The 26,279-nt window shown below is 40.7% G+C and overlaps 1 protein-coding gene across 1 annotated transcript in view; it reads left to right on the forward strand.

Annotated features, from left to right (window-relative positions):
• Window positions 1-26,279, forward strand: part of tnika (TRAF2 and NCK interacting kinase a) — a 61,152-nt gene that overhangs the window by 6,254 nt on the left and 28,619 nt on the right. Inside the window, exons 2-5 of the mRNA XM_040136728.1 lie at window positions 5,572-5,637; window positions 22,501-22,557; window positions 23,564-23,689; window positions 24,943-25,053. Coding sequence (XP_039992662.1) covers window positions 5,572-5,637; window positions 22,501-22,557; window positions 23,564-23,689; window positions 24,943-25,053 — 360 coding nt within the window. The remainder of the gene's footprint in view (window positions 1-5,571; window positions 5,638-22,500; window positions 22,558-23,563; window positions 23,690-24,942; window positions 25,054-26,279) is intronic.

Genomic DNA, 26,279 nt, shown 5'->3' on the forward strand with positions numbered 1-26,279 from the left:
TGCTGATTTATTATTGTTGTAGTGGAAGTCTAATATTCACTTATTGCACTGCTGGTGTTATTTATTTTGAGGAATGTGGTGACACAAACACCTTCTCTCTATCTGTCTTACATTTTATTTCCTCCTAATCCTCGTGTTGATATTGTTAAAGTGCGAGTGACAGAGGTAGGCGGAAATGTTTGGTCTTAAACTGATGAGAGAAACCAGAACACGTAGACATCTCATGCTCAGGCCTCTGTGGCAAATAAATTTCATATTTTTGTTAATAAAACCTCCATTTGATCTGCAGTTTACAGCCAGTTCTCAAGTGTCCTGCTGTTTTCTCTTTACCTTCAGTAGCATTTTTGTTGTTTTCATAATTAAATTTGTCATGGCTGACATGGGAGTCTGAAAAAAAACAAAACATATTTACAGAAATTTAGACCTGATGTAAAAGTAAAAACCAAAAATGGTTTAGATACGAATCCATTCATTGTGAAACAGGTGTGGTTTGTTTGCTCAGTCAAGTATTCGTTCTTCAGTCAAAGCTCTTACTATTGAAGTGTTATCTGGAAAAATGTAATACACTCAGTACAGATATCAGTATGTGTTCCTGGTATGACTTAAAGTGCTCACAATGAATCAGAAAGTTGAGTGTCAGCCAGAGATAATTAAGTAAACAAAAAATAGAGAGCTACACTGGTTCCTAAAAAAATGGCAGATAGTCTCGAGGGTTCTTCAGCATTTGGCAAGTGACAGTAGCTAAATAATTAGCATTAATTGCCAAGCTTCCTCAATCAGCAAGTAAGTTCTTTAGTTGTCAGTTCAGATAACTTCAAGGCACTCTGATTTAAGTTAGAGGCCTTTTATTAAGGCATGAGGGATATATTATATATATTAGCTGCAGCTGAGGAATCTGTCAGTCTTTGTCACGTTACATGCATGATCATGAGCCTTAATGAGGAAAAGTCATTTAATTTCATGAAATGAAATTTCTGTTTTTACCTAACGCAAAGCTTAAATAGTTCAAATTGACCCACAACGTTAGATAAGTAAGATAAGTGAAATAGCTATCCACAGTATGCTGTATGCAATTACGTTGTTGACCCACAAATGTTTTCATAGACTGTGGTAAGGAAATGCTAATGCATTTTAGTCAGTTGCATTCTGTATTGCCTTTGAATGTGGTTTCGCTAATCCGATTAAACGTTTTCACACCTGTATCTTTAGCCATGATCTGATTACCTGAGATTTTAATGAAAGGTGTTTGTTCTGGTTTGAGGGTTAATGTTAGAACTTGGATTAGCTGTTGGTTAGGTTAGAGTTAAGGTTAGGAATGCAGTGGAGAGGATTAAGGTTAGGTGGAGGATTGAAAGAATGAATGCAGTCGGTGAAAGTCCTCACACATGTTTTAAAGTGGCTTTCACAAGAACTCCAGCCCTGCACTCTAAAACCCATTATTTCTAATGGCCTGTGCTACACATGGGCCAAGTTCCCCTGTTTGGAGAAAAGAGTGGATCCAGTGCTCCATCTATCTCAGTGTCCTTCCTTGTGCCCGAAGTTGATCCTAATTCATCCTAATTTTGCCACCCCCAATTGTTCTTCCTCACACTTCTAGATAAGTGGTGAGTGAGGTTTGGCAAACCGTGTCCTATCTTAACAGCTCTTAGGATGGGCATGTCGTCACTGTTGTTATGTGAAATCCTTGAAATTAAAACTTTTCTTTAGAAAAAGGTTCTCATAGAAATGGAAGGAAGTCATGTTACTTTGTGGGTTTGGATAATTTTCAGACGTCTGGTCTGCAATGATGCAATTTCAAAGGCTGATGGATACGATAAAAAAATCTTCACCGTCATTGAGGTTAAAGTAAACCTGTTTTCAAAAGTTGACATTTTGGAGAAATTATGTGTCACTGTTGTTCATCATGTCTCCATTGGCTGATCCTCATTCCGACTTGTCTCAGCACTTTTGACGTTGTTTTGGGAGCTAATTTTAATGTGTAACTTTGATCCAGCAGAGTCATGCACACACGCACTCTGATTCATTGGCCACCACTGAGGTCATGTGGCAGTCATGTGACTCCGGCAAACACTCAGCACAAACACAAAATGAGAAAAGGGGAAGGGGACAAAATTGCTCCAGTCATAGGGAATTCTAAACCACGGACCCACAGACGTGAACACACATGCAGATGCACTGACAAAGCCTGGTGCATGCTGAGACCTCATTCTGCAAGTAGCCTATAAAATATGAATGATATCGTGCTATATTTTTATCATCGAGCCTGAGGACATGGATGAACTAGAGCAGCAAAAACGCCCTGTTTCTCTAGCCACAGCACTCATTCTGTATGCCGTGCGTGGAGGAAAGGAAGCTCCACATGCATGCCTACATTATGTGTCTTTCAGTGCTCCCGGTTCCTATATGCATATGCAGTTACAGCATGCGCTTTTGTGTGTGTGTGTGTGTGTGTGTGTGTGTGCGTGGATTCTTTTATCATCTGAATGCTTCTGTTGAGTAAAAGCAGAAAGATGAAGAGAGCACGTCCTTAGATATGTCTCGGGAGTTCCTGTGAGAAGTTTAACACAGCTGCCAAACACACACACACACACACACACACACACACACACACACACACACACACACATACACACACTTTGAGAGAGAAAAAGAAAGTGTGGTGAGGACAACTCTACCTGCATAAGATGAAGGCCTTACAGCAAGGCCAACATTTATACTGCTCGCAGAATGCTGTTGTCTGCACCCTTGAAAGAGGCTTGAAGTCTCTCTTTGACTCTCTCCTTTGCAAATACACACGCATTTAGTTAGAGACACACTCTTCATTTCTTGCCCACTCATACTCGTTAGAACATTTGAACACTAGCCCTTGTGTAGGAGTGTACTTTTGGCATAGTATGTGTGTGTGCTTATGAGAGTGAGGGAGAGCGAGACAGCGGGGGGATGTACTTGAGACAGTGTGAGAGAGTGAGTTTGTCGCCGTTTGTGTGTGTGTGTTTGTGTTTGCATGTGAGGGAAAGTGCGTGTGTGTGTGTGTGTGTGTCTGTGTCTACAGCACACAACAGAGAAAGCAGCAGGAAAAGTAAGGAGAGTGCAAGAAAAGCACAAGGCCCTGTCTTCAGAAACAGCTGACAGGTTGACAGGTCTACTGAGACCCGCAGAAACAAACATATAGAGACAGGAAGGGGAGAGAGGGATGGAGAGAGAAACTGGGGAAAGAGGGGGAGGGATAAAAAGAGAAAAACAGAAGAAAGACAAAAAGATACAGTGTTAAAATATACACATCCAAACACCTTGAGCTATGTACATTGTATTTTACTCTAGCGTCCAAAATGCACATGTAATGTTTTTTCACTTTGGCCACGATCCTGTGTCATTTCCTTCTCTATGTACTGTGGCAGCACACATAGATCTGCATGTTGTGCCAGGAAAGTTAGCTGAAGGTCTAGTTGAAAAAATGCACAGATGTGGCATGAAAGACAAAGAGAAAGCAACAAACAGACTGATAAAAAAAAAAAAAGAGGACAGGCTGTGAATGAAAAGAGGCAGGAGAGTGATGAGGTTAGAGGAGTGAGACAGGGATGGAAATAGGGTGCATGTGTGGCCTTTCAGAGCGGAAATAAAATGATGCTTTATTGAGAGGGGAATTGTCTGTGAAAAGTGCATATCATGTAATATCATCTGTTCTCCAGCTTTGCCTGAGTCCCAGTTTAGATCTACACAATAGTGCAGTTTATTTTGGCGAATCAGCAACGAAATCAGCCTGTAGCTTTTCCCCCTGTAGAAGATCTCCTTTTTAAACGTCTTCGTTGGCTTGTCCCTAGATGATAGTGTAGAGCCATTTTCAAAAAGGATAAAGGAAAAAAGGATGGAAAAATTACAGTGGATATTGTTATATTTTGAGCTGACCCCTATTGGGTCTATTGGCTGTAAATTCAAGGCAATCCACATTACAAGCAGTGTATTGTGAGAATTCAATGCATAGGAGCCATATCACCCTACAACACCCACTTGATGTATTATTAGATAGTTAAAATGTAGGATTGCCTGATAATACACATTAACAGACATTGTGGAGATTAATTTCTTAAGTCAACAAGGGCCCAAGACTAGCTACAGAAACCTCTGGTGGAAAGAATGAGTTAAAAAATTGAAGAGAGTTTATACCGAAACAAAACAAATGATGGTATGTAACATAAACAAAACTTTATAATGGCACGGATTCACAAGGAGAAAGTAGACATAACAGAGGCTGGTACAAGGGCCTCAGTGTTTCTTGGACTCTGTTGGAATGAGAGGAGCGTTAGAAAAAAGTACTTGTCCTGGACTCCGTCAGGAATGAAGGAGAGAAAGAGGGAATGCGGAGATAAAAGAGTGAGATGGACATAGATGGACTTCGGCTCGTTGGATAACAGAAGCTGGTGGAGCAGAGAGAGTGTGAAAGGGAGAGAGAAGGAAAGAGAGGTTGAATACCAGCTATTGTTGCAGCAACACACAGCAGAGAGGAAGGGGGAGGTGCATGTGTGTGTGTCTGTCTGTCTGTTTGTGTGTGCACAGGGGTCAGTGGGTTTTATACTTGGTTCGAGCTGCTCCTTGTCAGAGATGCGTTGAGTTCTGTGTTGGCAACCTAGCGACTGTGGGCTTAAATTATTAGCTAGTCTGGACACAAGCCTAAAACAATCCAGTACTGCATTTCAGACCAATATTTCAACACTCAGAGAGCTCAGTTGGTAGAGCAAGACACCAGCACTGCCTGGGTTAGAAGTTCAACTCCTACCTCTGTTAAAAATGCTTGTGTTTACTGTTGTATTATGCATATTTAGTCAAAGAGTCTGCAGCTACGCTAGCGAGACTGTGAGGCTGCTGGGCAAAGCGGTGCTTTGAATGAAGATGATAATGTCAGCATGCTAACTTGCTCATAGGGACATTGTTACCATGCTGATATTTAGCAGGTATAATGTTTATCAATTTATTTAAGTGTGTTAGCATGCCAGCACTAAACACAAAGTTTAACTGAGACTGAGGCTGATGGGAATGTATTTAATTAGGCAGGTGTCATAAAGCAAAGTATTGGACGAGTGGAAATTTTTACCTGATAATGACGCTAGATGAAAAGTCACCCAAGTTATTACATTCATCCTGAGTTGGACATTCGTTTCTGTACAAACTGCGATGACAGTCCTTCCAGTAGTTGTTGGAAATTTCACTAAAACCAAAAATATCAGCCTCCCGGTGGAACTAGGGGAAAAGTCAGGGGATGGCCAAAATTATTACAGTTAATCCCGAGGGGGACATGAATTCCTGTGCAAAATTTCTTGGCAGTCCATCCAATAGTGTTTGAAGTCAGGACCCAAAGTGGACTGACCAACATAACCTCCTGACAACCATGCTGCCAGCATGGCTAAAAAATGTCATGCTTTGTCATACATGTGAATATTGCCTAAATCTGAATGAACATACACTGTACCTTGTTACACTAGATATCTCTATCATTTTTTAAAACATTATTTTGTGTTAATGAATGCTAGTCGTATTGATGCTAATAATCCCACTATGTGTCCTTTGTCTTTCCAGGACCCTGCTGGCATCTTTGAGCTGGTTGAGCTGGTGGGAAATGGCACCTACGGGCAGGTGTACAAGGTAAGAATATACACTTGCATAAACAGACTTTGATACGCATTAATCTGTCTTTCTGATAGCACGCTCATCTATCTTATCGGCACTTGGTAGTTCTCTCCAAGAAGCCTGTATGGAATAAAGAATAGAAATGTGCACTGTGACTGAAGGAAAAAGAGGGGACAGGAGATAAAAGCAGTGCACAAGCTTGAGACCAATGGAGCGAATGTAAAAGAGATTTAAATTCAGGGAGAACAAGCAGAATCCGGGGCACATTAAAGTGCTTTTAGGAGAATTCCCTTACCCCTTTTTCTTCTTTTCTCTCTCTCTCTATACTGTATTTACATTCCTTTTTATACCTCTGCAAGGGTTTTTTAGTTGCCCCTCTAAGATGAGGTATTTGAAAGGGAAGTTTTTCTCTACGACACAGGAAGTGCTTATGCTTGTTCTGACGTTGTGACATCTCTGTGGGTTGAGGTTTTTACTGTCAGCTGAACCAGCTGGGTGTTGCTGTTATTTAAGCACTATCTCTCCATCCATGTCACTGTCTGAACTTCCTCTTCCCTCCATGATGGCCCGCCACGCTCTGGTCCTCGCTTCCTTTTCCTGATTCTGCTGCTTCATCCTGCCACTCTGCAGGATGTGGCACTTTGTTTAATTACTTCTATCTTGGATAAACATATGTTTGTTAAAATATGTGACGGTAGGGACACGTGAAGGCCCTTGTAGAGTGCAGGTATTTTGTGAGTGTGATGACGGTGTGTCTAATGGAGCAGAGAGTCAAGGTCAGATGATGATGGAGATGGGCTGTTCTTACAGCTGATTGGACCAAACGACAGGTCAGGCAGAGGTGGGACATGCGTCTACCCTTCTAGAAAAAAATCTGACATCCTAGCGTGTGTGTGTGAGTGTATGTGCACGCGTGTGTGTGTGTGTGTGTGTGTGTGTGTGTGTGTGCGACAGAAGGCAGGAAGAAATACAAAAGGAACGGAGAACAGGAGAGTTATGTTTATCCATTTATTGCTGACTCTGCCGTCTTGGTGAAAGTCACGGCTCATTTATTGGCTGACATTCAGTCGCTCTGTTCCTATACATTACTGAGCCACAGAATGCCTATGGCAACAGCACTGGCCTGTTGGGTCAGGAGCCCATGCAGTTCATCCACAAAGGTTTGTGATTGGGTCTCGCACAGTGTAGACTAAATGGAGACCATACTGAAGTTTATTCTATTACTACTGTTGGTTGATGGCCCAAATAATGACATTTTGGTTTTATTTTCTAGCGTTTGAACATTTGTTCTTAAAGTTTCCTTTTGGTGCTAAATACAATGAACCTGCAATAGATTTTTTTTCAAGCTAACAAAGCTTTAAAAAAATCCATTACACATTTAAAACTCCATAGGTGTAAACTACAAAATAGAACAGTAGAGCTGAAACAACTGACAGAAAATTCAATTAAGCCGCAACTATCTTGATAATTTAATATAGGAAGGAAAGGAAAAATGCTAAACATTGCCAAGCACCAGCCTTTCGATTGTGAAGATATGCTGCTTTTCTTTGTCAAATGTGACAGGAAAAACCAAATATCTTTGGGTTTTGCACTGTTTATTGGTCAAAACAAGCAATTTGAAGATGTGACCTTGAACTATAGGAACTTGTGATAGGTATTTTTCACTATTTTCTGACATTTTATTCTGTAGAACAAAAGTTTAATCAAGAAGGTAATATAGAAGATAGAGATGTAAACTGGAAAAAGATTGGACTCATACATACAGATAAGGAGCAGAGTCACTTGAGCAAAAATGCCATCTATTTTAAATTCCTCATGCGATTGAGGTCCCCCACCTAGGCAAGCCGCCTGAAGAGGATCAACTTCTTGTGAGCAGGTGAATCTCTGAGTCACTCAGATGATAAATTGACCTTCAGCCTGGTGGGTATTAGTGAACTGGAATTGCTCCGGCTTTCTCTAAACCATTTTTACACACTTGTAAAAGTAACACATAAGAATAACATAGTGTATATGTCTTTGGATGAAGTATCCCCAGTCTGAATCAATGAATCCTTGTCAGTGTGCTTTGGAGTGAACACAGGTGGAGTCTGAATTTTTGCTCAGAAATAAAGGTTAGAGTTGGGAAGGCTATAAACATGATTTTACTCCTGTTTTTGATTCCAAAAACAAATTCAATTTGCTCAGTGGCCAGGGGCCAGTTTTGCTCAGATGTTTCTGTAATCAAAGACTGCAAGTTAACAAGTTCTGTCCTGACATTTTCTCTTTCAGTGTTTGTTGCAGCAGTTTCAGAAAACTGAGAATTACCAGACAACTCATATAGAATATACATAACCTAAACAAACTGTTTTGTTCCTTGTTGAAAGTGATTGGGAGATATAAGCAGATTAACGGTACATATTGATATTTTTCGATAAAATTGTCTTAACTGCTTTTGTTTTTCATTTCGCTGAAATTATAAAATAATAATTTCTGTAGACAGACAAATTTAGGCTACCTTTGGGCTTCTTAAAACTTTAATAAGGTTGTTGAATAAAGTGAAACATGCATTATTTAAAAGCAAAAAAACAATTTCCTGAGCAGATAACATTTTTTAGATTTAAATTTTCATTTAACAGAAATATGAAACCATCACAAGACAAGGGACAGTATTGGCAAAAAAGTTATTTTTTACCTTTTCTTTGATCAGATACTTTGTCCACTGCATTCTGCTGTAATAGTTTGTACTCAGTTTGCTATTTGTAATGAAGCTAGAGATATGAAGGACTATGTGTACCCATGCATGCATCCTTTTGTGTGTGTATATATGTGTGTGTGGTCAGCACAGTGTTTTATGTTATTGGTGATAGAGGGCCAGTAATGTGCCACGTAGCTGCAGTTCTGTGTGTCTGGGAGCACGAGATAACAGGTTTATCAACAATTCCACTACCCCATCTAGTTAAATGATACAGATCTGCCCCTCATTGCTCTCTCCTCTTTCTCCATCTCTCTCTTTTTCCTTTGCACGTGCACCTAACATCTCTTCTCAATTAAAAACTGTCTTGAAAAGTTGTTCCAGGTTGTTGTTTTTTGTTGCAGTTTCCCTGTTAGCAAAAAATAGTTTGGCCAACAACAGTGATAGACGAGTCGCCGCAGTGAAAAGATAATTTTAGCTTGACTTCTGCCTCTGTCTCCCTTTCTCATCTTACATCTCCATGACGTTTCTCTCTCCTTGTTTTTCCTCCTCTGTCTATTCATCCCACTCACTTATTCATCCCATCCTTCTGTCTTTCACTTATCAATACGTAATCATGTTTTTCTTCTTGTTTTCCCTACTTTTTGGGTTGAAACTTCCCCGGTGAACTGTACTTAAGGGAGCAGCATGTGCCTACAGTATGTGTATATATAGTTTCTACTGGCTGCTCTAAAAGGGCCATAAATAGAGAACACGGGTAATGCTGAATAATTAAACACATTCTCTCTCCACTTTCCTCCCTCTCCATCTTCCACTCTATCTCTCTGTTTCCTCCTTTAGCTCTCTCTCCCTTTCTCTCTCTCCAACCGTTGTCACTCTCTTTGTCATCATCTGCCTGTCCATCGCTCCCTCATCGGTATTTCCTCCCTTTGTTTGGCCGTGTCTCTCTCCTCTAATCTCTCCAGCCCTCCCTCCTTCCCCTGCCCCCTCTCATTTTTTATTTTATTTTATCATGCTTCTGTTTCTCTGCCATCTCCCCCTTCTCTCTTTCTTTCTGATGCCTGTGAATATTTGATGGAGGGTTATGGGAATTGCAGTTCTCCAAATTGAGGAAGCACTCATTACCTCACACGGTGCCGTGGCGGGGCGGGAACGAGGACCACTGGTGTCCAGCCACTGGCCGGAACACTCACTGACTGACTTACATGATGACTTATTGACTGACAGACTTATTGATTGACTAATTGATTACACGGCTCCTCGTCATTCTGGCGGGAGAAGTCATTTTTCTCCTTGATGGATGCAAGGACAAGTTGAGAGGGCAACTAATCATATCTTGGTCATAAGAACACAAACGCAGCACCGACACACAAATACACATGCACACACAAGTGAACAATGACACAGTCAGCCCATCGTCTCATCGACTGACTCCTCGGCTTTGGCAGCAACAAAACATTTCCGGTGTTTGTGTGGGTTTGTGAATGTGTGTGTGTGTGTGTGTGTGTGTGTGTGTGTGTGTGTGTGTGTGTGTGTGTGTGTGTGTGTGTGTGTGTGTGTGTGTGAGCTGTTTTTACATACTTCTCTCCATGACTCTGCTGTCTCCATGCAGCGAAGAAGCAGACGAAAGAAGAGGAAAGAAGGCGACCAATCTTTTTCTCTCTGATGACAGAACACTTCCACTTGGCTCCTCCTTAGGCCAAGTGCTCCATACACTCCTAAAATATTCACCAGCCACTCTGAAACACACACACACACACACACACACACACACACACACACACACACACACACACTCATGCACACACGGTAGAGCAAAAGTGAAGGGGACCTGGGCTGTATGGGCTTTTATATGCTCACCCACTGTGACAGCGACTCTGGACAAAGAGCAACTGTGTGGTTTTCCACTTACTGCACTCGGTGTCTGTGTATAAACCCAGTGTGTGCGAGCAAGGGTTTGAGGGAGCGTGTATGTGGTGACATGGCGTTATGTTACTCTGTATGTTTGTTCCATGTAGGCAGGAGTGAAGCTGTGTGTCTCCAGGTCTTCTTACCTTGAGTTTCTGTTATCTTTAAAACTGATGAACAGATGAGACCACACACCCCGCAACGGAGGAGTGTGCCGTTACGACTACACGTCTTGGCTGATAATCTTGTTACCGTGGTAATCTGGGGTCTCAGAATGTAAGTAAACGGATGGGATGTAGATTAGGATTAGGGCTCAAAGACATGCCTCATCTCATTAACCAATCACACCTGTATCTTTCTCTCTCTCTCTCTTCCCCTCTCTCTATGTCTATGTCTCTTTTTTGTTTTTACCTGAAGTGTCCTTGTCTGTTTTCCACCCCGACCCACCTCCCATCCTCGTCCCTCTTCCGCTCTCTTAAGAACCAAATAAAACTTCAAAGTTGTATTTTTTTTTATCTTCCTTATCTGCTGGAAGTCACACTGCAAAGGACTTCGGGAGATTTTTCCCTCCGCGTGCCTGCCACAGCCGCCCTTCCACCGCACATACACATTTGCTCTCGCACGCACACATACACACTTCAGAGAAGCAGCGTGACGTGTGAAAGCCTGGCATCAGAGACTCCGAAAAGGGATGGAAGTTAGACTTCATTTATTCCTCTTTGTTTGATGTTCTAAACTCCACCAGCTAGTGTTTCACAGCAGGAAGGAAGATCAAGCATGCAAGAATATACCGTGCGTTTCTCTTTGATAGTAGTTATACTTAAATAAGAAGTTGACAAGTCAGTGGTCAGCTTTACTCAATATGGTGTTTCTTCCTCTGTACATTATATATTATCTGGTTTCAGTTTAAGATCCTGTTTTTTTGTTTGTTTGTTTTTTTACCAAAAATGGTTGACTTAAACCATACTACTTTAAATTTTAGTTGTGAAGTCCTCCATAACTCACTCAATACGAGTAATAAATAAATGCTTCCAGTACCAGTGAGACCAAAGCCTTTTCACAGCTCAACTTGTGCAGTCGGTGAAAAAATACATTATTATAATATCTTGGTCAGTCACATCCCCTTCTTATTTTATCTGCTCACTTACTCTTGTTGTTAAAATAGCAACTTGTGCTGTGACTACTGATTATTTTCCAGTAATGGTTACAGGTATGTGTATTCATTGTTAAGTCTATAAACTACTATAAACTATAACTACTGATGTAGAAAGTAGTGAATAATCTCCATTACAAGTTCCTAGAGCCCAAGGTGATGTTTTGAAATTGCTTGTTTTGTCCAATCAACAGTCCAGATGTCAAAGATATGTGATTTAATGTCATAAAAACAAATGAAAGCACAAATCTCACATTTCAAACGCTTGAACCAGCCTTTTTTTTTTTTCTAAGAAAACCATATTTCTCCAAAATATAAAATTTTCATGAGCTAGGAAAAAAGTTCTGTTTTTGCCTTTGTGACAATGCAGGTTTCCAACAATCCATTGGGCTTGGTATTATATGGTTTATTTAGCTGAAACAGCGTGAGAATTTTTTTTTCAGCCAAGAGAGGAAGGAATTAATCCTCCAATTTGTCTAAAAAATGTACAATCACCAAATCTGGAGATGTATGTTTTTCACTGGACAGAGAAAAATGTTTGCCATTTTTTACCTCTCAAATTACTTGAATAATTACAACTGTTGTTTAACGATTTTCTGATTTGATCAATGCGTTTAATATTAGGCAGTCTAGTATTTGTTTGTAAGTGGTCAGCAGATTTGACCAAATAGTAAAATTATATTACACCATCAATAGATTACAAGTTTATGTAAATTCTTAAATAAAATATGGTGATAAATTAAAAAAACAGATGGGCTGTGGTTAAGGTGGAACACAATAGAAAGTGCCCATAATACTGTAATTTGGGTCTCTGAATCTCATAGCTGGCAACAATACCTCAGTGGTACTGAGATCATTACTCATTCCCAGCCTCCCCTGGAAAATGTACAGACTAGTCATGCTTACTGTATCAGTAAATTGCAGTTAGCATGATAAGGGGCTGACACTATATGCTGAAGAATGAAGAATTGATGTCTTCTGCATATGTATATATGGTGTGTGAATTTTCAAGGTGGGGTCTGCTGGGGCTGTTTTCGGGGGCTATAGGGCCCGGGCATGGTTTATGTTTAGCTGTGTCCACAGTGAGTGGATATGTGTTTGTGTGTTTGCCTGTTGCCATACACAGAATATGTCCCTGGTGTACAGGCATTGATGCAGTTGTTTACAGTTTAACACTGTGTCATTGCCCCTTATTATTGCTGTATTTTTGTTGTTTAGTTACACACACTGCACTGACGTACATACATACTCGCGCACACACACACACACACACACACACACTTCCATCTCTGGAGTCCCGATGAATGAACTGTGAACCGTGACTGAGGTCGATGTTGCTTGTTGCCGTGGGAACAATTGATGTGCTCATTCCAGCCACATGCAGTGACAGACACACACACACACACACACACAGACACACGCACATGTGCGCGAACACACGCTCACATCTGGCAGTGCGTTCATTAGCCTCCATACTCTACTCTCTGTCTTCCCCAAGGCCACACGCCCCACTTACCCACAATTCACTCCTGCCAGCCAGACCAGGGTCAATTACCCATGCCTGATGTCAATAGCAATCTCTGTCTCTCATACTCATTCTCTCTCTCTCACTGTATGTTTTCCAGTGAGATCCACCACTCTTTAATTGATAGTGTGCACTGTAAAGTGCAATTTAGCCAAGGCTTTTTTTCCCACAGTGGGAATTACAGCTCATCAATACTTAAATCAATAACCTATACCAGCCCTGACTCTCTCTATTATTCTTTATTCCCTCTGTCCTCTCCTTTTTCCGACTAATGTGTTTTTTCACAGCCTTTAGCTCCTCATTTGTGTTTTCTATCCTTACTCTCCTTCACCTGAGCAACTTCTTCTATTCGTCTTTTCTGTCCTTCCTTGTGCCCTCGCTCAGCTGTTTTTTTCTCACCTCTGCCTTTCCCTCTCTCACCTCCAGTCTGTATAGTAAATCAGCTCGGCTGTTGGTTTGACCTCCAGAGCCGCTGAAGCGTGGTGCCGATGTGCTGAACCTGCCGCTTTGCCTCTTCGCAGCAACCCTTCTCCTCCTCCTCCTCCTCCTCCTCCTCTGTAGTGATCCCTTGCTCTCTTCCTCCGTGACTCTGAAGACATTTAGATATTAGAATTTGAATTTAAATTAGAGATAGGTGAGTTAGTGGGTGGGTCAGCGGTTGACTAAATGAATTAGTAATAGAGTGCATTAGTGAGTTAACCTGTAAATGAGTTAGAGACTGAATGAGCTAGTATGTTAAAAGCTTTAGAGGGGATCAAACAGCTGTTTAGATGCATTTCAACAACACCAAGCTAAAAAAGCAACATTAGTGTACAATACATGTGTTTATATGAGTGGGCCAGCCTGAAATGCCTAGCATAAATTAGCTTTGGAGTGAGTGGTTATCCTATTAGGGCTGATTTCTTTCCATCACATAAAGGATGTATTGTGAGGACAACCTTTTACTGTTTTCCTGACCTTATACACACATGCAAACACACAAACGCCTGTGTACACAGGCCCACAGATCCTTTTTATATACATAATTTTAAATCATATTTCTTGTATTATTATGATGGACTTACCCAGCTTTGTGCTTTGCCCTGTCTCTTCATCGTCATTTTCTGTGTGTTTCCTGTGTTCTCAGACTTCAGTTTCTCTGACTTAAAACCATTTTATGTGCCTGCATTTGTAACTGTTTAGCACTGTGCCAAATCCCATCCCTGACCCCAGATTAGTCTGTTTATGGCACATTTATGTGTCTAATGGCTTGTTAATTAGCTTGTAGTACTGTGAGCAGGCGTGTTAATGAGCAGCTATATTTCAGATTGCTGATAGATTATTTTTTCAATAAGCTTTAGTTGATAACAGAAGTTCATTCAGAGGCGAATCAACATGTGCTGGCTGTCTGTCGCAAAATTCAGCTTCTCTTTTACTGCAAACAGCCCTCACCCCTCAATAGCAAACCCTCTGGACTATTCTACAGATCATTGCTCTCATCTTTGTTCCCCACATCTTTCCTCTTTCCTTCTTTCACCACCTCTGCCTCTCTGTCTTTACAACCTCCCTCTCCCACAAACTCTCCGCTTGTATATGTTTCCTTCATCTTCACTGGCTCTCGTTACATCTTCTCTCCTTTAAAATCTCTTCCTGTCGCAGTCTGTCTCTCTCCACTCTTCCATTCTCGTGTCTAAGTGTGAGAGCAGCCTCGGGGTGCCTCCACATTTCCTGGGCAGTGCAGTAGTAGATTGGAGTGGAGGCCTTTGTCACTTTTATTTACCGCCTCACTGATTCAACAATAGCATGTGCGTGTGCATGTGTGGGCGTGCACTTGTCTGTGTGTGTTGGTGTGGGTGTGTGTAAGCATGTCTGAATCTAAAAAGATTGGAGGTGTTTGAACTGCGGTGAGGTGTGTCTGGGAGCATTGCTCCCTCATTTCTTTGGGCTCCAACGAGCAGAACTGTGTTTGCAACGTTTGTTAGCCGAAAGTAGCCTTAATTCTGCATCGCAGCTCCAGCACCTGCTTCTGAGCATGCTGGGATTGTAAGACTGCAGACTAGGACCAGTGGGTATTGATACCAGGGTAAAACACTGGTTTTTTCAAATCCTTCAACCCTAACACAGCTGAACTACAGTTTGGTGTGTGTGTGTGTGTGTGTGTGTGTGTGTGTGTGTGAGTGTGTTTGTGACAGCAGTGGGCAAACTCCCTCTAGGACTTGCCTGTCAGGGAGAGAGTCAGCAGAAAGAAAATGTATAGAGTGGAAGCCCAGGGACACATCCCATAGCTCACTTCTCCCCGGTGATATCGTTTCCATGCCAACAGTCCCAATGCCAGGAGAGCACACTTAGATGACATTCAGTCACTTCTTGCCTGTGTGTGTTTGTGTGGATTATCATGATGGCACAGATTAGGATTACCGTGTGACCCATTTCCTTTTTACAAAGAGTTGGCAACACAATCTGGCAGATCATTCCTAGTTTATTGAGTGTGTATGTATACATTCATATGCTTTCGCATTTGTCCTGCGGTATTCTTTGCAAGCAAGGGACATCTAGACTGATGCAGATTAGAACCGTGGTTGCACAACATAGCACAGTCTTTGGAAATTGATGAAAAATGTATGGAGAGTAACTTGACTTCTTACTTTTATGGTCACTATCTGGCAAAATGTCTGATGAGTGTCAGTTCATTAACTACAAATCAAGTTTACTTTAGTGTACATTTAGTGTACAAAACCGATGGCACCCTGGAAAGTAGGATGTATATCTTAATTATGCTAGGGTTTTGAAAATGGTCCCCAGTAATGAGATTTGTAGTTTCATTGAGCTAAAACATGCAGGACCACTGGTATAGGTGTTTAAATTTTGGTTAATGTTCAAATTATAGGTTAAAGAAATCAAGTAAGGGTCAATTATTAAATCAGTCACTTTAGGGTAAAATTTGGATGGTTTATTCTGCCTGGCAGCTTGGCCACACAGGGAGAACACACTGAGGACGGATGCGCTGTGAAATTCAGCTCTCTCAGTGAACTTGTCTTCTGTTCATCCACTCCCTCATTTCTCAATCACTTTTTCCTCCTCTCCCTCCCTCCCCTCCTCACCCCACCAATTTTCTCTAAATAACAACTCTCCCATATCAGGACAATAGTCTCTTATTCCCTGTCCTCTCCTTCTTTCTATGTGTGTGTACGCGTATGTTTAAGGCTTGTGCCCACTGTACTCTGACCAGCCAAGACAGTTGCTAGGCTACGACAGGAAGTGTCCTGCATAGTAAATGTGTCCGGGGGGGGGGGGGGTAATTGACTTGGCAAGGGCATGGACGCGCACACAAACAAACCAAACACACACTATGTTGAAGCATTTCTATGTCACACACACACACACACATACACACAAACACACAGAATCCCTGGGTATCATGATATCCACCTGCAGGTTGTACTAAGGCAGTGGTTAGCAGGTTGGTCTCGTCTAACTGAGGCTGCAAGAGAATGATGAAGAGACACTTCACTCTGCAGCCTGCAGTGCTTGTGTGTGTGCGTGTGTATGTGTGTGTATGTGTGTGTGTGCCTTTGTTGTATGTGTGTGTGTGTGTGTGTGTGTGTGTGTGTGTGTGTGTGTGTGTGTGTGTGTGTGTGTGTGTGTGTGTGTGTGTGTGTTTGCTCCCCTCAACATTGACACACAGAACCTCCTCTTCTTCATCCCAAGACACATGCGTACTCACACATCATACCCTGTACTCTGCGTACCTCTCTCCATGGACTTCAAGTGCTTCACTGGCCTTTTACTGTCACTTGGCAGGTGCAATTAATCATAATTATGTGTTGATGATAATTACTGCAGGAGGTGTACTTTGTGCCAGTCTGACATCTCCCTCATGCTGCACATGGAAGGGAATAAATCAGATGTGAGGTGAGATAGCACCGTGTTATCAGACCTATGGTTACCATATGAACTTGTATAGACGACATTTTGAGTGTCTGAATTAGAGGAAGATCATACTCAACAACAGACAACAGCATCAGAATTGAAGAATTTTAAGATGCTGAAAAGGGTCTTGACTGGATAAGGGTGTTTATTGTTCATACTTCTTTAGGTGCTGCACAAGAAAGAAGTTGAAATACATTTGAAATACAAGAATGATATGCTGTTAATGTATGCAAAACACATTAGTGTTTGTGCTGACGCTGAAACAATTAGTCGATTGACAGAAAATTAATTGCGAGCAACTTTAGTAAGCAATTAATTGTTGCGGCTCTAGCTTGTACCTAAGAACTGAAAAAGTGCTTGTATAACAGTCTTAGAAAATTTTAGTGATAAAACGTATTTATTGCACGGCTTTTTTGTTTCACTGCATTAAATTGGAGGTTTTTGAGATGTTGTGTCCACCTTCTGTGTTTTGGCTTGTAAACAGAGTAAACAGCATCGTTGCCCCCGATTTATTCAAAATGTAATTATCAGTGTTTGAAACACCACACACAATACATGGACAAATGAACAGCTAAACAAAGGGAGAGAGGGGAGTTGATAATCTGTTACCTTTAGTTTATTAATGAGACAATAACTATTAACACAATATGCACACATGGGATTGTCATTTAAAATTACAAATATACAGCAGATATTATTAAACATTTATACCGTAAATGACCTTGGCTTATGAAAGCATACTCTTATTTTGTTGGGTGGAACCATAGGAAAAAACTGAATTGAATTCCCAGCCCATACAGCAGTTTAAGAAACACTGACCTGCAGGGATGACGCCGAGTAATGACTCTTCCATGATGTGGCCGCCTGAAGGCTGATTGGAGATCAGTTTGGTATCAGTTTGCTGTCTCCATCACAGCACGGCCATTCAAGCGGAGCAAATATAGTCAATTTGGTCTGTTATCGCTCAAACACACCTGGCCTGGCGGCATCACAGCTCCTTGTGGGTGTGTGTGTGAGTGACAGACAGATTTTGCTATCATATTTGGTCAAAATACTACAGGATTAGAGCGGGGAAAATGTGGTGGATTGGACACGAGAAGATAATTTCCTAGACCTCATTTGAAATGTCTGTGTGGTGATTGAAGTTAACGCGAAGCATGCTCAGTATAACGACAATTAGGAAGCATTAGATGAAAGCATATGTGTGTAGAAGCATAAGGTATAGGTGTTTGTTTTGATTTGCTGAGACACTCAGGCCCGCATCAGTGAATTGTGGTTGACAGAAGGCGCTAGATGCATTAGCAGAGGAAAAGTGGAAGGGTTGTACGAAGGCCACGGTTTGTGTCATATTTGCTTGTCAAACTCAAAGCGGAATGCTGTTTCGCTGGCATTAGCGTTCAGCTCAGTCATGTTCATGTAGGACCCACTTTTCACAGGCCACTGGTCTGAGCTGTGAGGCATGAGAGAGAAGGGACACAAAGAATACAAGAGACAGGGTGAAGGAAAAGTAAGCGAGACATTTAGAGGTAGGAAGGGAGAAAATAATGTAAGGCATAAAGAGGAGATTGGGAGAAGTTAAGAGGGTTAGATAGTGAGAGAGAATCAAAGGGATAAGAGGGAGAGAGGCAGAGGGAGAGAGTGAGAGTCTGCAGATCTAGGTCAGAGAGGCAAAGCAGTCAACGAATGAGTGGAGGAAGGGATGAACAAGCCTGTGAGGCTCAAAGATGCTCGTTCTGAATGAGATGGATCAGGGAGCGTGTGGGCCATCCCTACGAGAAAGACACAAAGAGAGAAGGAAGAAGGAAGGACTACAGAATAACTTAAATACTTTGTGAAATCTTCTTTTTCCATTATTTATCCATATCAGGGCTGAAGCTAACAATTATTTTCATTTTTATTTAAGGGAATAGTTCAACACTTTGGGAAATATGCTTATGCCCTTACTGCAGAGAGTTAGATGAGAAGATAGACACCCTAAGTTTGTGTGTTAAGAAAAGAGCTGGAGCCAGCAGCTGGTTATCTTAGATTAGACTAAAGACTGGAGGCTAGGACAAAACACCTAGCTAGGTCTGGCACCAAGCTGGGTCTGTCCGATGTTAAAAAATATGGCTACCAACAACTGCAAAGCTCACTAATTAATGAAGTGTTATAGTGTATGTCCTTTTTATAATCTGTAAACAAACAGAAATGTAAAAAACAATAATATCTAATAACATAATATATTTATCTGAGGCTACATGCTACTGTTTCTTGATGAACAACATCTAACAACAGAGATCTTGTGGAGTCTTGTTGTCACCATGAGGTTTGTAAGCAACCACAGAAGTGTTGGGGGGACGGATAACCTGTCGTTGGCCAGGAAAACAGGCCAACGACAGGTAACTCCCTTTAAAAGCGTATTATATCTTATTGTTGTTTGAAGTATTTTTGAACCTTGAAGACAGCAAAGGATAGCTGCTTTCCCCATCTTACGCTAAGCTAACCGCCCCCTGGCTACAAACGTACGGTCCTCTCTTCTGTCACTGTAGTCTTGGAAAAACAACCTAAACAGCCACCTCTTGCTAGTTTTTACTCTGTTAGATGCTGTGTTTGTGGGCATTTACTTTGTTTAATGATGTTATATTTTATAATGTTTGTTTTGCTTCAGATATTAGAAACAGTTCTCATTTCCACGCCCTATAAGACACTCTGGATTCCGGCATATTTCTCTTTCAACATTTAATTAATAGTTCAGTCTGCAAAATGTTGGACAGAAGTGATGCCCTTCACAAGTTCATGGAATTGTCCAAAACAGTCCAAAACCAAAATTAATTCAATTTGCAATGATAAAAAACAGAGAAAGAAAAACAAATCGTCACATTTGAGAAGCTGGAATCTGCAAGTATTTGTTATTTTAGCTTGATAAAATTGTTGATGAAACAGTTATTTGACTGATGGTTTCAGCACTAATCATTATTCATCCAGAATAGTTTTGACATTATTGTTAAACACAGTGTCCTGTTAACTGCTTTTGAAATAATATTTTAGTTGACATTCATATCACCAAAGGCCACCTCTTTCCACCATCTATGAATTTCTAAAGAAAAGAAAAGGGAGAGAGCAAAGAAAGAGTGAGAAATGAAGATGGACAGAGTGCTAATTCCTTTCTGCTGCTCCTTTCACACTCGGTCATTTAATAAGGCTGGATGATATTAGTGGTCCAGGACGAAAAGAGAGATGGAGGGAGGGAGGTTGTCAGGTTGCTCGGAGTAATGAATCTTTATCCAGCTCTGATGATTTCCATGTCCAATATCGATTTGACACATTCTCTCTCTTGCTCTCTTAGTAACTCTCAAACTCCCTCAATCATTCTCTCTCGCTTCCTCACTCTCCATGTCTCTGCGTGCACATGTGTGGGTGTTTTCAAGAGTTCTTCTGTCTGTGTGAGTAGTGGAAAAAAGGGATATCATTTTGTATTTTGCGCGTGTGTGTGTAAGTATGTGTGTCTGGGTTTGATAAGTGGCTGTAATTCCTTTGTTGGTCTCCAACAAAGCAAGTCCTTGTGCTCGTGGAATTGGGGCAGACTGATCCTAATAAGAAATCCCTGTTCAATCTTTCCAGCCCTTTTACTCTCACAGAAGCTGGACTCTGTGTGTGTGTGTGTGTGTGTGTGTTTGTGTGTGTGTGTGTGTGTGTGTGTGTGTGTGTGTGTGTGTGTGTGTGTGTGTGTGTGTGTGTGTGTGTGTGTGTGTGTGTGAGAGAGAAAAAGAGAGAGTGATCACAGTGTTCAACTATCCAGTGATGCTTAGTTTCAATGTGCGGTGCTGGATTGTGACACATCGAATTATCATATTAAAACCCTAACTTTCTTTTTAGTAATAAATCAGCGAGTTTAAAAGTTTTTTAATTCCAAAGGAGCCGTTTAATGAGAAATTTAACTCATGAATATAAATTCCCCTAATTCAGGGACCTCAGTTGATGTTAACGTATTGCCAGTCATCTTGGGGGAACCTACCAAATAGGAAGGCCTATCTCTATGTAAAAATGTAGAGTCTTGTTCCTACTTAAATTAAAATAAACTGTTGTAACTTTTGAAGAATAGTCAACAAGTGGAGCGGTTTGTTTACAAAATGATAAGTGTACTTGTAGTATTGGGTTTTTTTTTTCTTTAATTTATCAAATCACCTTTGATTTGGAATTTGACCCCTAGTCTAAACACCAGGGGATCTAATGAGTAAAAACATCACTTTTGATCCTCATTGGGGAGTGTAAAGGAAAAAGTGAGCTATTAGGTTTCCTACATTATTTCACAGTTAGTAACCGTATATATTGAATAACCTCCAACAACTCCCATGCTATTCATCAAGTAAAGTGTGTTTTGGTGAGTCAGTGGGTAAGTCTGTTAAAACAACATGAAAATAGATTTTGAAGCGTTGAGAATGAATAACAACCAGTAGCAGAGCGTAGAGACTACCCTGTTACTGTAAAATGACTTCTGCAAATGAACTGCAAGGCAATGAAACCACCTAGTTCTAGTCATAACTTGACTCTTTTCTTATTCCTCGATTCTGTTTTGGCAGTAACGCTCATTATCAGAACGCCCCTTCGATTAAAGCCCTCAGGAGGCGCTTTAGAGCCAGACCCTTAATGCCATCTGGTTTATAACAATTCCACCAGGAAAACAGTCCTGCCCTTGTTTGGTGTGTTTGTGTATTTGCGTGTGTATCCTTGCCTCTGTATGTGTGTATGTATTTGTTTGTTTGTGCGACTGCTGCTAAGCTGTTCTGCTCAGACTGTAACATGCTAATCAGTTGAGTCCAGACAGGTGGAAGTAATAGCCGTCAGTGGTTTTAGCGTCTTTGGCCCTGTTAGCTTCATTAGCTAATCACAGCCACAGATGCTCTGTTGCAAACAAACCACTTGGGCCTTCCATTTGCCCCTCAGCTTCCAGTCTCCTGGTTCCTCGCCTCCTGGCTCCCCCAGGCATCTGCCTAGCCTCAATATTACATGACTGTGTTTTGCAATCCTGTGTTTGCTTGTACGTTTCTCTTCTATCTCTTGTATGATATCTGAAACACAGTCAAATGTGTTTTTCCTGAATAACACGCTTCATTTTTCAGAGTTATACTGATTGGACAACGACAAGTCATGTTGCAGCGATAGACTGGGGTGTCCTTTTGACCTAGCAGTCTGATGAGAGTACTGTCATGTCCTCGACTTGGATACTGTCAGGGACACCATAATTCCTCTTGCCCTCAGATGTGAACTACTTAAAGCCTGCAATCCATAATTTTTGACCACACGTGAAGTTTATTCACATATAGTACATAACTGAAAGAACTGTTTAACTGGTTTTCTTAGCCACCTGATAGCAGTGGAAACAGTCTGTAAACACAACACTGACAAAATATCAACTTTTAAGTTTACTGAAAAATATTGATTATAGCCACTTTCAGATGAAAAATTCCTGCTCTTAAAAACATTAATGGTGTAAACAAACTTTGAGCAGCATCAGAAAACATTAATAACTTAGTTTCTGATGCTGGTCTTTAAAAAGAGCTGTCAGCTGGGGGACCCTCGTGTAACTGTGCAGATGGGGTGAGTTTTTTTGAGAAAAACTGTAAACTGTGGATAGTAAAATTTTTCCTCTCTTCTTTCCTGCCCTCCTCTTTGCTCTGTCTTTTTTGTCTCCCTGTCTCTCTGTCTGTCCCTCTCCCATCCTCCTTTCACCAGGGTCGCCATGTTAAAACAGGGCAGCTGGCAGCCATCAAGGTCATGGATGTCACCGGGGTAAGAAACACACACGCACACACTCTGGCGCTCAGTCACACACATGCACATAACCCATGCACAGTAAATCATCGCAAGTGATTATACCACTGTCGACCATGTCATCTAATTATGAGCGATGAGTCAGTGCTGGCGACTGTGTGTGTGTGATGTGGCAGAGAGGAAATGAGGACAGGCCTATTGCCATGGTAATATTAGCTGGAGGTATTAGGACAGCAGTGTGGTCTCAGGTGTGTCTATAAAGCAGGAGGGAATCTCAGCTATATTTAGAAATTCTCTCACCCTACGCCTCTCTGTCAGCTCTCAGCTGCCAGAAAAACAATGAAGGTCTGCAAGAATGAAGAAACAAAGAAACTGATGAATAAATGAATTAATAAGGAAATGAACGTATGCGGGAAGGTGTATGGAAATGAATAAATCACAAAATGACCAAAGTGAAGAACGAATGATCACGGAAATGAAACAGTGTATAAAGGACTTTGTGTGAATAAATCTGCCTAAATACAATAAAAAAGAATGGCTACGTTAATTAATGATCAAAATTAAATGAAGGCCAAACACATAATTGCTAACTAAATGAGCTGCTAAATTACATGTAAACAATCAGCTTACTAAAACAAGTGTTTTTGTTTTCTTCACCAATGCACACTAAATTGAAGTAATCAAGGCAAAATTTCCCGACATTGGGGATAATGAATAAGAAATTACGTTTTTAAGTAACCAACTGCCACCATAACAACTTGTTTCAAACAACTGCTTTTGGGTTTGTGGCACTAACCCTTTAAAATGAAAGTAATTAAAAAAGTAATGCTGTTATTGTGGATAATTTAGAGCCCAGCTGTGTGCTTTGCATCGAACATTTGTCAGAATTGAAATAGATTCAAAGCACATTCATCAACAAATTGATTCCTTTCGCTGTATCACCATCTTATTACGATAGTTGAAGGGTCAGAAATAGAGGTTGTGCTTTAATACCTGTTGATTTGTCTCATCTCGTGTGTGTCAGGACGAGGAAGAGGAGATTAAAGCAGAAATTAACATGCTGAAGAAGTACAGTCACCATCGGAACATCGCCACCTACTATGGAGCTTTCATCAAGAAAAACCCTCCCGGCATAGATGACCAGCTATGGGTATGACGTTACTTATGTGTGTTTCTGCTTGTTTTTGTCTGTCATGTTTTGTATTTTTGTGTGAATGAAATGGCATGTGACAGGAATAGAAGATAACTGTAGTCTGTTAGAAAAAAACACCGAGCAGAACAGGAAGAAGTGACTCTCCATTTTTCACTGTTACATTTATGTGAAAGAAGCAAGTGTGTAGTTTGTCCAGGCACGCAGTGACAGTAGGTTTGTGTGCACTGGAAAATAAATATATACTTAACGTGTGTGTGTGTGAAAGATATAAAGGGTATGAATGAGTGTGTGGTTGGCTGGCTACTGCTATAAATCATGTGTTAACATGATCTAAGGGAGCTCTCTCTTCTCTGATCCTGTAGCATTCATCACACAACAATAGGACACACACACACACACACACACACACACACACGCACACACGCACACGCACACACACACGCACACGCACACACACACAAACATATGCATATACACTCAGCAGCCAGATCTACTGCCTGCATAATTCCTCCTGACTCAACAGTTGCCTTTTTTCCCTGAGTGTTAGTTAGCAAGAGCTTTACGTTAGTGTGTTTTTACATTTTTTCCTCCTCGTGTTTATGCGTACATGAGTGTGCTTCTTTTGTCTTTGCGTTTCTGAATACTCGTGCACACTCTGGACGAAAGGGGTTTGGCCATTACTAATCAGGTATTCACAGGTATTTATCATTGCTTTCTGATGTTTTACAGACCAAACAATCAATCACTCAAGAAACTAAATGGTATGTTAATCGGTAATAAAAAATAATCATTACTTGTAGCCCCACTTTCAAAGATGAGCGTAATGGTAGCTGTAAGAGCCAGTTGATTTTGAGCAGTAAAATCTATTGAAATTTAAACACTAAAACTACAGTAGAAGTAAATTCACACCAAAAAAAATGTGAATTACAAATGTTTACATTTACACTCCAGTACCGATATATCTCTAATGATTTCATATTGACACATAGTATGGCTTGCTGATGTATTGTTTGGGATCTAGCACTTTGATGATATGGCTATGTACAAGGCGAAAAGAGAAATTTACCTTTGTTGTTAATTAATCCTTAAAATGGAGGAGAGGATTTCCACAAAGTACTGTTAATAAACATGCATACATGCGTATCTCAGTAAGTCTCTATATGGGAACTACTGGCTTGACTGGAACCCATCCTATACCAGATTGCTTCTTAGTGCAGAACAGCAAATAATCAACCTTTGTATGTGTGTAGCTGGTCATGGAGTTCTGTGGAGCTGGCTCAGTGACAGACTTGATCAAGAACACCAAGGGCAATTCTCTGAAAGAGGAGTGGACCGCCTACATCTGCAGAGAGATTCTCAGGGTAAGTAGCCATGTTGGCATTCGGATCTTGAACTTGAACTGTGAGAACATGTTGTGATGGTTCATGACTGCGGTTCACAAGGAACGTTTTGTTTCTTTATCTAAGTACATGTTGCTCAAGAATAAACAAACATGATTTAGGGGAAATAATATTACTATGTCAAGAAAATGGACAGAATATTCTGAATTTATTTGAATTATTCTGATAAAGGAGTATTCCAAATCTAACCATACATTTTCTGTATTTGAGGTCAAGTGTTACAATCAACAAATAGTTCTGAAAGTTTTCTGAAAGAATTTAGAACTTGTCCTTGTTTATGTCCTTCCACACCTAAAGGAAAAAAGACATTACAAGTCGGAATCAAAGAATTTCAACTGGAGAAACTTAGATAATCAAAATTGATAAACTCAGCCATATTAATGAAAAGATATGTCAAGAACTGTCATTCTCTATTGTTTTATGCTTTGCTTCCCCAAACTACTTCCTTGTTCTGGCGCAGGTGCAGTATGCTTCAGCCTGAATCACTGAACATACGTTTCCACAAAAACACCAACAGCAATAAAATCACAATCGTTTTATGATCAGCCAAAATACTCTTAACTATAGCAAGGATTAAAGAGGAAAGTTAAAAATCAAGATATGCAGTTATTGTTCTCAATGGCTGTGTGCAAGCCGGAGGCAATGGCAAGTCAAAGCAAGCTCACAGTTTCCTTTCCAAACACAGTTCACATTTAGAGTAATAGAGGTATTAAATTTCTGGGTCTATGGGCTGATGAGCTGATCTTCTCCTTGTATTTTTCTCAGGCGATTGACATGTCCACTGTGCAATGTAAACTAATCGTCGCAGGTTTGAAGAAACAATGCCCTGATGTCTGAATTAAAAACCCCGGGTTTATTCTATGTCAGAAACATATTTTAAAGCATTTTAACAAATGAAATAGGACCATTCTCTTAAAAATACTTATACCATCAAAATAAGCAGTTTGTAAAGGGTAGTAATACCCTTAATCCCTTGGTCACAAACTTTTACACTTCTTATGAATGGATCACCTGCAATATTTTTTAAATACTGATTTGGCTTGAGGCTTAATTTTATTCTTGTTTAACGTAATAACCCCATATTACACAAACTACATAAAACCTGCTCTTTGATAGTAATCACCACTTGTTTGTGTTCCTGGGAATTCCTACTCATTGCCCCACACCTTATCTCTACTATCTGTTAT

The sequence above is a fragment of the Xiphias gladius genome, chromosome 10, assembly GCF_016859285.1.
Source record: "Xiphias gladius isolate SHS-SW01 ecotype Sanya breed wild chromosome 10, ASM1685928v1, whole genome shotgun sequence".
Classification (NCBI taxonomy): Eukaryota; Metazoa; Chordata; class Actinopteri; order Istiophoriformes; family Xiphiidae; genus Xiphias; species Xiphias gladius.